Source organism: Scylla paramamosain, chromosome 14 (genome assembly GCF_035594125.1).
Source record: "Scylla paramamosain isolate STU-SP2022 chromosome 14, ASM3559412v1, whole genome shotgun sequence".
NCBI classification, from domain to species: Eukaryota; Metazoa; Arthropoda; class Malacostraca; order Decapoda; family Portunidae; genus Scylla; species Scylla paramamosain.
The window spans coordinates 24,569,923-24,582,422 of record NC_087164.1 but is presented as its reverse complement, the minus strand read 5'-3'; the positions used below and the strand labels follow the sequence as shown (position 1 = coordinate 24,582,422).

The 12,500-nt window shown below is 40.9% G+C and overlaps 1 protein-coding gene and 1 long non-coding RNA gene across 4 annotated transcripts in view; one reads left to right on the top strand and one right to left on the bottom strand.

The window, feature by feature from the left end:
• Window positions 1–12,500, top strand: part of LOC135107052 (uncharacterized) — an 81,212-nt gene that overhangs the window by 19,890 nt on the left and 48,822 nt on the right. Inside the window, exon 3 of one of the 2 annotated variants that reach the window (XR_010271563.1) lies at window positions 6,615–7,179. The exons of the other annotated variant lie outside the window; for it this stretch is intronic. This is a non-coding gene — a long non-coding RNA (uncharacterized LOC135107052). Of the gene's footprint in view, window positions 1–6,614; window positions 7,180–12,500 lie in introns of those variants that run through there. 2 annotated transcript variants of the gene reach the window in all.
• The window catches only part of LOC135107051 (uncharacterized), a 64,196-nt gene that overhangs the window by 28,733 nt on the left and 22,963 nt on the right, over window positions 1–12,500 (bottom strand). For both annotated transcript variants that reach the window (XM_064016641.1, XM_064016640.1), the window contains exon 2: window positions 5,207–5,732. In XM_064016641.1, coding sequence (XP_063872711.1) covers window positions 5,207–5,730 — 524 coding nt within the window. In that variant the 5' untranslated portion in view covers window positions 5,731–5,732. The remainder of the gene's footprint in view (window positions 1–5,206; window positions 5,733–12,500) is intronic.

Here is a 12,500-nt window from a genome sequence, read left to right as displayed (position 1 = left end):
GGAGGGTTTCACCGCTGGTAGTGACACGACATTTGGCTGAGGCTCAACGAGCGGCACTCATCACGTGTCATCACAGCGATACCAGCGCCCCCATTTAGCGTTCACCGCCGCGTTAAGTCTTTACTTCCATGAGTCAGCATGTAGTGCGTGCAACTTGGATGACTTAGATGAAAGCTTTGTGAAGCAAGAACTATTTTAAGTCAAACGCCACGATTTCGTCTGCCAAGTTTCTACCGCTAAAGTCTGCCTTAAGTTCCTATCAGAAGGGAGATACGAGTAGCTGTGTCAGCCTAACACTTGAGCTTAGACACTTCTTGAGGCGGTTAACAGGAAACGGTGCAGTGGTGAAGCTCCCGGTAGAGCAAAGCGCAATTGTAAGTTTGCGAGGCTTTGTTTTGCAAGCATTGACCATTTCAGTGGGGAACCATTTTAAGCGTGAATCAGATATAGCGAGAGTAGAGCACCATTAAGAAAGACGTTCACTGTAAATATACTCACCGTTCATATCCTTACGGGATCACAACGACGTGCTTTTAGTGATGCACACACACACACACACACACACACACACACACACACACACACACACACACACACACACACACACACACACACACACACACTTATACACGAGAGAGAGAGAGAGAGAGAGAGAGAGAGAGAGAGAGAGAGAGAGAGAGAGAGAGAGAGAGAGAGAGAGAGAGAGAGAGAGAGATCGCACACCTGTCTTTGTACGGTTCCGTGCTGCCTGCAGTGGTGACTGAAGTGTTGTGTTACTTGTCGCTTTCCAATGCCACAAAAACTTCTCTTAAAGTATCTACGTGTCATAGAAAGAAGTTATCTGTCAACTACACTGTAATTTCTTGATAGTGAAAACAAAATTATACTGACACCAAATTTCTAAAGAGAGTTGTTCATAATATTTAGAAAACACAAGAAAAACATTAAAAAAATTCCACATGCACACACACACACACACACACACACACACACACACACACACACACACACACACACACACACACACACACACACACACACACAATAAGCGCAATAAGCCTTTGAAGCGTTTACGATATACAATATAAGAAATCGGACATTTAATACCTTTAATTATAATAAAGCAAATAATGGTATAGCCAGATATTAATGATGACACGCATTTATCAATTTTACATTCAATTAATCAGTTAACAATACCAGTGAAATTTTTTCATATATATATATATATATATATATATATATATATATATATATATATATATATATATATATATATATATATATATATATATATATATATATATATATATATATATATATATATATATATATATATATATATATATATATATATATATATATATATATATATATATATAATGTGTGTGTGTGTGTGTGTGTATTTTATTCATTTGCTCATTTGTTTATTATTTCATTTTGTGTGTGTGTTTTGGTACGTCATGCATCATATAGGAGCGAGTAAAGAATTTCATCAGCTCGCTAACGGCCTGTTAGCCAGCTGGAATGAACAGTTGGTTTGACGAGAAGTAGGAAGGAGGGACGAGTAATAAGCTCGCTCTCTGGTCAGTGAAACCAGTATGACTCACCGACAAAGATGAGTAATGACTGACACGCTTCTCTTCCTCTGGGGCAAAATTATTGTTCATTACCAAGGTGTGGATTATAGCGGATGGACTTGATGAGGCACTGCATGTTTCACGAACATATCGTATGATATTTGATGTCCTCAACAGTAGGTATTTTAAGCACAATTGAGAAAAAGACTGCTATTTGCAATAACAATGAGGTTGATAACTATAACTAGACGATTTGCAACCTGGGAAACTTGCTTGCACTCATATCCATGCACGCTTGCAGTCGGTACGTTGTCGCTTTTCAACGCACATATTACCTTAAAGCACAGAATTTAGTAAGTGAAGATAAACTGTGTAATGAATCCTTCCTGCCTCTCTCTCTCTCTCTCTCTCTCTCTCTCTCTCTCTCTCTCTCTCTCTCTCTCTCTCTCTCTCTCTCTCTCTCTCTCTCTCTCTCTCTATATATTTATTTATTTATTTGTATGTTTATATAACCTGATTATAATCGATTCAGATCGGAGTGCAAAAAATTGCGATTTAAATCAGGATGACTTCTTTTCGAAGCTCATATATTTCTTGATTGACCGGAACATATAGCTACTTTAACTGTGAATGAAGTTAAATTTAAAGGGGCGTGAAGCACCATGTATTTTTCTATGAATGTACTTGTATTTTCTGCTTCTAATTGTTTAACTGCCTCACAGACTATATTACACACAGTTAATACTTTCATATTCTGAACGATTAATACCTTCATATTCTGAACGAAAAATGAGTGATACCACCCTACACTTTTCCACTTTTGATCTCTCTAAAATTTCTGATTGGGGCAGAGCAAACTTAGTATTGTTCAATGCTTCAAAAACTCAATTCCTCGATCTATCAACTCGACACAACCTTCCAGACAACTATCCCCTCTTCTTCAGTGACACTCAACTGTCCGCCTCTTCGGTCTGCCCTTTACTTATAATCTAAACTGGAAACTTCACATCTCATCTCTAGCTAAAACATTTTGTATGAAGTTAAGTGTTCTGAGACGTCTCCGCCAGTTTTTCTCACCCTTCCAGCAGTTAACTCTTTGTAGGGGCCTTATCTGTCCATGTATGGAGTATGCTTCACATGTATGAGGGGTTCCACTCATACTGCTCTTTTAGACAGGGTGGAATCAAAAGCTTTTCGTCTCATCAACTCTTCTCCTCTAACTGACTGTCTTCAGCCTCTTCCTCATCACCGCAAAGTTGCATCTCTTGCTATCTTCTACCGATATTTTCATGCTAACTGCTCTTCTGCTCTTGTTAACTGCATGCCTCCCCTTCTCTCGCGGCCTCGCTGCACAAGGCTTTCTCTCACCTCTATTCTATCCACCTCTCTAACGCAAGAGTTAACAAGTATTCTCAGTCATTTCTCCCTTTCTTTGGTAAACTCTGGAACTCCCTGCCTACTTTTGTATTTCCACCTTCCTATGACTTTAACTCTTTCAAGAGGGAGGTTTCAAGACACTTATCGTTCAATTTTTGACTACCGCTTTTAACCCTATTCGAGGACCGGCATCTCAGTGGGCCTTTATTTATTTATTTTTTTTATTGGATTTTTGTTCCCCTTGGCCGGCGTCCTTGCTACATGAAAAAAAAAAAAAGTGTCATCATTAGTGTTTTCTATGATGATGTTGTCAAGGGTTGGGGACTTGTAATAGTTCTCTTATTGTCAACCTCAACAATTCTTCCATAACAGAATGCTAAAGTCAGCCATATGTTCAGCGAAGGAGGATGCGAGGGGCGGCACGCCTCTGCCGGAGGAATGGGTCAATCGGCTGTCGTGTCATGAGCGACAAGATACAACAAGGATACTGATGAATTGTAAAAGGGGATAAGAGGAATCTCTCGGAATGTAATGTACGGCATTGCGATTAGGACTAGAAGTGTTTTTATCAAAGATCCTATTTGGCAGGGAAAGGAAGCTGAGACAGAATATGAAATTAAAAGGCTGAAGAATTTCTAAAACTACAAAAGTCTTCGTTGTCTTGAAGACGAACAGCACGTGATGTTGACGCTGTTACCCATTACTATTCACAATGCTCCTCTCCGTCTACTGTCCCGTTACTTACTACCCCATCTCCCTCCCAACTCTCTCTCTCTCTCTCTCTCTCTCTCTCTCTCTCTCTCTCTCTCTCTCTCTCTCTCTCTCTCTCTCTCTCTTCCCGTTCTGGTTGCTCTGTCCTCTGATCTGATATCCTATACCTGTTCCTCTCCGCCCAAATCCCCTTTCTGTCTCCTTTATTGCTCAGCTTTAGTGATGTTCATGTAAGCTCTTCACTCCTTCCTGATACGTGTCTTTTGAGAGTTCTGTTTGTTATTCTGTTGACATCTGTCTCTTTGAACCCCCTTGTTTTACACCGAGTCTCTCTCAAATACGTGTTTCTCCCATTTCCAGTGTGGATAAGGGTTTGCGACGCGTTTATTCCCTGATGGGTACACTCGTGGCTACTTACATAAGTGGTACAGGCAGTGTCTATACTGGAGTTTCACATGTTTATCGTAAGGTGGCTCCCAATATTAAGTCCACGAGTTTTGGCTTTAGTCATAAACTTAATTCCTGATACGAGTGAAAGGGGTGTGGCAGCTGACATCTAGTTCCTTGGTTTGAATGGTGGAAGTGAATGCTATGGTAAATATAATGTATTGCTGGAGAAAATTTATTTAGAGGGCATTCTGAACCCCCTCAGGCAGGAATCAGTGTACATTTCATTAGAGATGGGACTGTTTCGTTAACTTGTTTATGTGAACGTGCGTATTGCTATGATCCACCAGTGCATATTGTAATATATCAGGTTTAAAATAAGACTGGGAAGGAGTCGTTGAAACAAAGCAATGATAAATAAAAAAAAAATGAAATAAATAAATAAATAAAAAAGGACACTTACAGGTTTGTGTTATTGGTTAGGAGTCAGTATTCTGGTGAACGACGGAAAAAAAAAATATAGAAATATGCTTTTATAGAACGTAACACTTATCATTTATGGCTTAACTGCATTTTATATCTAAATGAAGCATTTCATGGCCAATGTATGCATTCTTCATCGTATGTTCTGCCTTATTAGCGGGTAGACATGTTGGTAGACCTTAATTCTTACTCGTCACAGTTGTCAGGCTACGTGCTGCAGTTACCAAGTACGCCTCTTAGGCCTTCTGGTATTTTAGCCAAGGAGATCACGTTGGCTGAAGTGACGTGAGAAGAAATATTATCCCTTGTTGTCTAGTGAACTGTGCTATCAATGGGCAGTTATTTCCATCAAATATAAGCAATGTTTTAGCCTATACTGAACATATGCATGGATATGATACACTGTAAAATAATGTAGGGATTAATGATAAACTAACGTAGAAATAACAAAATATTTGTACAACAGATGCGATGAAACTGCCAACCGCATGCCCACCTGCCTGCAGCCTCAGTGGTATCTTGAACATCAGTATTCATAAAGTCCCATATAAAGTACCTAATTAAATGCATTATAACTTTGTAATTCTGAATGGTAAAAGATTATGAAGTGAACTCATGAGCTTTCTATCATTGAAAAAAGATAGATAAATAACTGAATAAATACTCACGGCATAAGGAATCTGATGGGCAGGGCGAAGAGGCCGTATCTTTGAGGCTCGGCGTGGGCCCCGCACACCGCTAGCCTCGCACAGCTGCCAGTGTCCACGACATTGGGAAGACCGGACAGGGAGTCCGTCACCAGCCTGGTCAGCAGTGACTCTTGATGTGCCTTTTCATCCGTGTACTGCCTCCCTCCCCCGATGGCGCCCTGAGAGGTGGTGTAGATAGCCACTGCCAAACCTCCCAGTAGGAAGAGCGCAATGAAGGCGACGGCCCCAAAGGACTGGGCGTCCAAGCCAGCTGCGCTAGTGTCACTGGCGCCCGGCAGCGTGAAGGAGAATAAGGGGATGGTGAAGGCAACGGAGGTGTTGAAGGCTGCCGCTTGATCATAGTTTAGAAATAAACGTCCCTGCTCACCCACTGGCGGTGCCTCATACAAGTCTTTTACCGTGTCTTCCATGCTGGCTGCCTGCGCCACCCCACCTGCCGTCACCGCCAGCATCAGTATCGTAATCACGCACCACGTCATCATGTCTGAAATATAACGCAGTCACATTAGTACAGCACTGTTTTAAATATTGTTTAGGCCTTTACCCTTCATTCCAACGTGCATGTAAAATAAACAGACTAACAAAAAAGAAGACAAAATAAGCAGGTTGTGTAAGAATAGTCGCTACAGTATTGGGGAAAAAAAAAATGTTGAATATGCATGTACTCTCGTATAGAGTACACAAATCACATGTACACTTAAATTTCATCATATGTCCGTTCTTTAGACACAAATGCATCTTGGTCGCTATAGAGTCTTTCTTAACCTGGATTACTGAAGTGTTAGGAACCATGAGATTTAGGCTTAGTCATTCTCAAACTAAATTAATATTATTATTGGCATCACATTCTCATAGATACTGTGAACACAATGGAAAGAGTGGCGGAGGAGCGAGAGAAGAATATAAAACGGGAGGCGCAACAAGTTTTTTGGGATGAGGAGAGGTTCGGGAATGATCATTTAGCTGTGGAGAGTACGAGTAATGCTGCTACTGACATTAATTTCACACCCCAGGTACTAGTTCTACTTTCCGGTGAGGTTGCGTCACATCTGCAATGCAGGTGCTTTTATGAGGAGCTTTACGGTCATGTGTGTTACGTAAGGTTGCCATGCACGATGATAAAATTATGAACCACTAGGAGGAAAATTATCCTTTTTGACTTCAAACAATGTTTACAATATACGGTCATGAAAAGTAGTAGTTTTTATAAATGATGCATGCTTGCCCTTGAAGTGATTTGAAACCTTAAATCAGAAACTTGAGCATATTGACTTTGTATTTCATTTTTTTATTTGTTCTTATTTGCAGTTCTGCTTCCAAAGGTGAAAAATACTTTAGAATAATTGTATGTTCCCCATCTTTCTAGCAACGTGGAAAAAGAACGTATTGCTCACGACAGGAGACGGAACGGTGCTGAGGTTAGTACGTTATGCAAATTACGTCATCTGCAGCCTCGGCGTCCTGACCACAGCTCCGAATGGGAGTTCAGTTCGAGGGAGAGGGAGAGGAGAGAGTCCTCCTTTTTTCGTGAGAGGTGACTGGCCTCACTTTTGTTAGTAAAGCAAGGTAGTCTGTAAGTCTTGGCGCGAGAAGCCTGTCACCATCACTCAGCAGTGAGTGGCTCAAGATTGGGAAGGTCGTGACATTCCAGGAGTGGCGATACACTGCGTACTTCGCCAGACGTTCAACAGGAACACTTAAAATATGCTCATAAAACTTTTTTGTCATTAAGAAGATTATCGGTTATGTTAGCTCATGTCAATAACTAGTTCATGCATTTCAGCTTCTTGAATCTGCTTCCAAAATGTTAACAAAAACCAATACTGAAGATCAGGATGTTTTTTACCAGCGGAGAAAGAAAAAAAAAAAAATGCTGAAATATCTCCTTGGTCTTAACTTCAGTGTATATTTGTAATGAGGGAACATGGAAAGCCGCGGTCTATTATTAACGAAAATTCATGTTAACTGTCATTGTTAAATACAATTTGTGTAAATAAGATGATGTATACATGAGAGCCTATATAAAAATCAAATACTGAAAATTACTTGCTTTGTTAGGCTGTGATATTATACTATGGAGAGAGAGAGAGAGAGAGAGAGAGAGAGAGAGAGAGAGAGAGAGAGAGAGAGAGAGAGAGAGAGAGAGAGAGAGAGAGAGAGAGAGAGAGAGAGAGAGAGAGAGAGAGAGATGCACAAAGGTATCAGAAGTTTGAAGCTACTTTCCTTTGCAGTATCGGAAAAAAAGAGAGAGAGAGACTTCTTGCAAGACGTACCCGGTAACCCTAGTTATTCAGATTGTTCTGGTTCTTCCATTATAAAGGCAAATACTGCTCACCAAGAATAATGTGGCCTATCATCATAATGTCTTGGGTGTCGTGTGTGTGTGTGTGTGTGTGTGTGTGTGTGTGTGTGTGTGTGTGTGTGTGTGTGTGTGTGTGAAAGAGAGAGAGAGAGAGAGAGAGAGAGAGAGAGAGAGAGAGAGAGAGAGAGAGAGAGAGAGAGAGAGAGAGAGAGAGAGAGAGAGAGAGAGAGAGAGAGAGAGAGAGAGAGAGAGAGAGAGAATAAAAAGTGCCTCTTTGTAAAGCTGCTGAAATAGTTAATAATTACTTAATCTATATCATTACAGTCGCAACAATTTCGGTGAATACAATAATTAGGATCATGAAAAAGATCTCTCGATAAAGGAAAGTGACAACCGGTGAGGAGGAGGGACACTGCGCGTGGTATTGTTGGAATAACGAGGCGGTAGAATCAAGAGCGTTATTTTCATTGTGGAAGAAAGTGTAATGAGATGATCTTATTGTGTCGTCCGTATGAATTACAATAGCAGCAACAGTACCAACAACAGCAGCAACAACAACACCAACAACAACAACAATGGTGATAATAATAACAATAGTAATAATAAACGCTTGACTTCAGATCTCTCTAAAATTTCTGATTAGGGCAGAGTAAACTTAGAATTGTTTAATGCCTCAAAAATTCAATTCCTCCATCTATCAACTCGACACAACCTTCCAAACAACTATCCCCTCTTCTTCAATAACACTCAACTGTCCCCCTCTTCTACACTGAACATCCTCTTCTTTACTATTCTAAACTGGAAACTTCACATCTCATCTCTAGCTAAAACAGCTTCTATGAAGTTAGGTTTTCTGAGTTGTCTTCGCCTGTTTTTCTCACCCACCCAGTTGCTAACTTTGTACAGAGGTCTTATTCGCCCATGTATAGAGTATGCTTCACAAGTAATGGGGTGGTTCCACTCATACTGCTATTTTAGACAAGGTGGAATTAAAAGCTTTTCGACTTATCAACTCCTCTCCTCTAACTGACAGTCACTGTCTTCAGTCTCTTTCTCATCGCCTCAGTGTTGCATCTCTTGCTATTTTCTACCGCTATTTTCATGTTAAATGCTCTTCTGATCTTGCTGACTGCATGTCTCCCCTCCTCCCACGGCCTCGCTGTACAAGACTTTCTTCTTTCTCTCATCCCTATTCTGTCTACCTCTCTAATGCAAGAATTAACCAGTAATCTCAATCATTCATTCCTTTCTCTGGTAAACTCTGGAACTCCCTGCCTGCTTCTGTATTTCCACCTTCCTATGACCTGAACTCTTTCAAGATGGAGGTTTCAAGACACTTATTCTGTAATTTTTGACTACGGTTTTTGACTGTGTTCGGAGACAGGCACCTCAGTGGGCTCAGTTTTTTTTTTTATTACAGTTTTTGTTGCCCTTGGCCGGTGCCCCACACACACACACACACACACACACACACACACACACATATATATATATATATATATATATATATATATATATATATATATATATATATATATATATATATATATATATATATATATATATATATATATATATATATATATATATATAATTATTTATATATATAATGAATGCAGAAAACCTCCTGAAGAGTGTATGAACCTCACTGAAAACTAACGTCATCTCACTCCTCGACCCGAGGGTCGCAGCCTTCGCACAACGGGATCGCCTTGGTAGATGACACCATGACACTCACAGTTTTCCTCCATATCTCTTCCTGAAGTAGTGTGGTTTCCCCTGCCGATGGCCGTAAATAACCTTGCATCGATGCATCTCCGTGCAATGTCATGTGGGTGGTGTCAAGGGCGCGATCTCCCTCCCTCTCTGAGGTATACATCACAGGCCGAGGAGAATATTCCTCCACAATCCTGCCATCAGTCACAATCCTTACGATGTTGTTACGCACTGATATTCCTCAACTACGGTTGCAGCCCTTCCTGTGTCCACGCAGCCGCTCTCTTAACAACTGTATGGCGTGCGTTGTGGTCCGCAAAAACATGCAAGCACAAGCGCCCGCACACGCACACACACACACACACACACACACACACACACACACACACACACACACACACACACACACACACACACACACACACACACACACACACACACACACACAACAGATGACTTTTTCTCTAAGTGAAATCGTCTTCGCATATCCGGGAGTAAAACCCGTGAATATATTGTGCCTCCCAACATCAGCAGTCACCCAGACATCCGCTGTCTTCACTCTTCAAATTCCATATCTACACATTGAATTTCAATACTTTTTTTTCTCAAACACTACTGTTAGGTTAATCCAGCCGCACACAGGCCACTCCACCGCTGCATCTCGTGCAGTGTAGACTATCCTCTCCATGCCTGCCGTTCCCTTCACTCACCACTCTTCTTTTCCTCTCAGTACACTACACCCACAAAAACTTTTTCGCCCTGTGCAGCACTTCTTCTCTGTGGTGCTATCCTCGTCACAGTATTTATTTATATTTTTCTTTTCATCCACTGCAAGGACCACGTGAGTTGCACAGGTCTCCATAAAAGACTGTTGACAACCGAATTCTCCTTTGTATTGTGAGAAGAGGGACGAGGGATGGTGCTACGTAGCTGATAGGAGCAGCCATGGCTTGTAAATATCATACATGAGCTTGTCCGATTCTTTTGGTGAGACCCACCTGAAAGTAACATTTGGTAGAGTGCAGTTACTATAATAAACAACTGATGCTCTGCAGCAGAGCTTAATTAATTAATTAATTAATTAATTAATTAATAAAGCACATGAGATTGAGGTGATGGAAGGCTCAGGTACCTTTTGTGGGCCACCTCTCTATCATCTATAGCACGAGAACAGGCTGTGTTAAATCAAGGTTTGGAAGGTTTAGGTCGAGAGAAAGAGTGAGGAATGTACGCCTCCATGCCAAACACTATCACCTCTGTTAAGTGCTCAGCACACAGAGACGGATCTCTGTTATGCCTCTTATTTAACACAGTCCTCACACAGGATGATGTCTGCTGTTATGTCATAATAGTAAAATTTGTGAAGAATCACTCTGATTGTGGTTCCCGATCTCCGTGCTTCTGACGTCACCTCATGATAGGCAGGTTGAGATTCAGCAAGTTTAATGTTTGCTGCGATCCTGTCTTCCCACGCTATATTTCCGCCTTCCCTTCCATGGAGCAAAAAACTGTATTTATTTTGCATTATTGTGTTAATACTGTAAACAGCCAATTACTTCATATAATCGTGTACTGTATTTCATGCTGAAAGCCGAGCTTCTGACCTGGGATGAAGTATGTTGACATCGCGACATTCTCTCTCTCTCTCTCTCTCTCTCTCTCTCTCTCTCTCTCTCTCTCTCTCTCTCTCTCTCTCTCTCTCCTCTCTCTCTCTCTCTCTCTCTCTCTCTCATTCTTACATCTTCGTTATCAACTTCTTAATGTTCTTTTGTTTCCTCCGGTGGACAAGGTTTGTAGATCAGGAGCAGGTTTGACAGGTATGGGGATAAACTGAACGAGAAGCTTGACTGAGTTACCAGTTCGTCGGTAGTGTGAAGGCATCGCTGTAACCTGGATTGAAAATTACAGCTTGTATGGTGATGGAAGAATGTGTTGGTGAGGCATAATTCCTACACTGTTTTCAGACTCGCCTGTATGTAGTGTCTTGTTGCGTTTTATATAGAGAATGTTTTTCATTTTCATTATACTAGGAGATGAGAAATGAAAGATGAGCCGAGTCTCAGGTGACGCTGTTTGTGGAGGCAGCCTCACCGCTCCCCACCACCTGTAGACAGACAGAGCTGCCGCAGACCACGAGGTGTGGCTGAAAAATTTTTTCAAGTATTTTGTTCAGAGATGTGTGCTTGAGCACAATGAAAGCCATTTTAATCACTGACAGAACCATCGGTGGCCTAAATAACTCTCAACGTTTTCTTGTGTGCGTGTTATTCCATCCGTGCACACATGATTCTTCACACTCTTTACTTCAGAGCACACCGTGATCGCTGTTGCCTTGCTTTAGGTTAACCGCCGTTTATGAGCCGCCATCTGGCCCTTGGTGCGGTGATAAATGAGTGTGTTAAAGTTGCTTTAACAAGCTGATGTTACTCGACCGCTCACCGTGAATAGACGGACGTTGTTTTTGCCCTTAGTTTGCCTCGAGGGCTGGGAGTCGTCATGTGGGTGATCGTTGTCCCAAGGCAGGTAGCAATGCTAGTGAAGGAGCGATGTGGCTGAGGAGGACGTCACGAGAGGGTGTGGAAACGTTCTTTGTGAGTAACAGCACAACGTCTTTGACGTATAAGTACGAGTTCATCATGATGATGGACAGTTCTCTAATGTCGTTTTCATGTATTAAGCCACTGTTGTATACCATGAAAATATACAAATTAAATAAATAGAGAAATTATTAAATATATTCTGTTTACGAAAAGTTGCAACTATTTCTTGTGTCCTACGCTCCTTAAGCCAACAATATTTCTTAAGCCTTCTAAAGTATTTAAGATGCAAATGAGTTATGCATATCACACACACACATATATATATATATATATATATATATATATATATATATATATATATATATATATATATATATATATATATATATATAGAGAGAGAGAGAGAGAGAGAGAGAGAGAGAGAGAGAGAGAGAGAGAGAGAGAGAGAGAGAGAGAGAGAGAGAGAGAGAGAGAGAGTATACACACACTCATAGATACACTGGTATTTATGTGCAGTTAGCAAGTTCAGAGGAGCAGTAACTATGAAGATAATGATGAAGAGATACAGCACAGCAGGACAGGAAATCTGGGAAAGATGGAATAGATAAAGGGAAAGGCAGAGAAGAGGGAGGTGAATTGAAATAGACGATTATGAAAAATAGGATAAAGAATAATATTACTGCAGATTGGTACA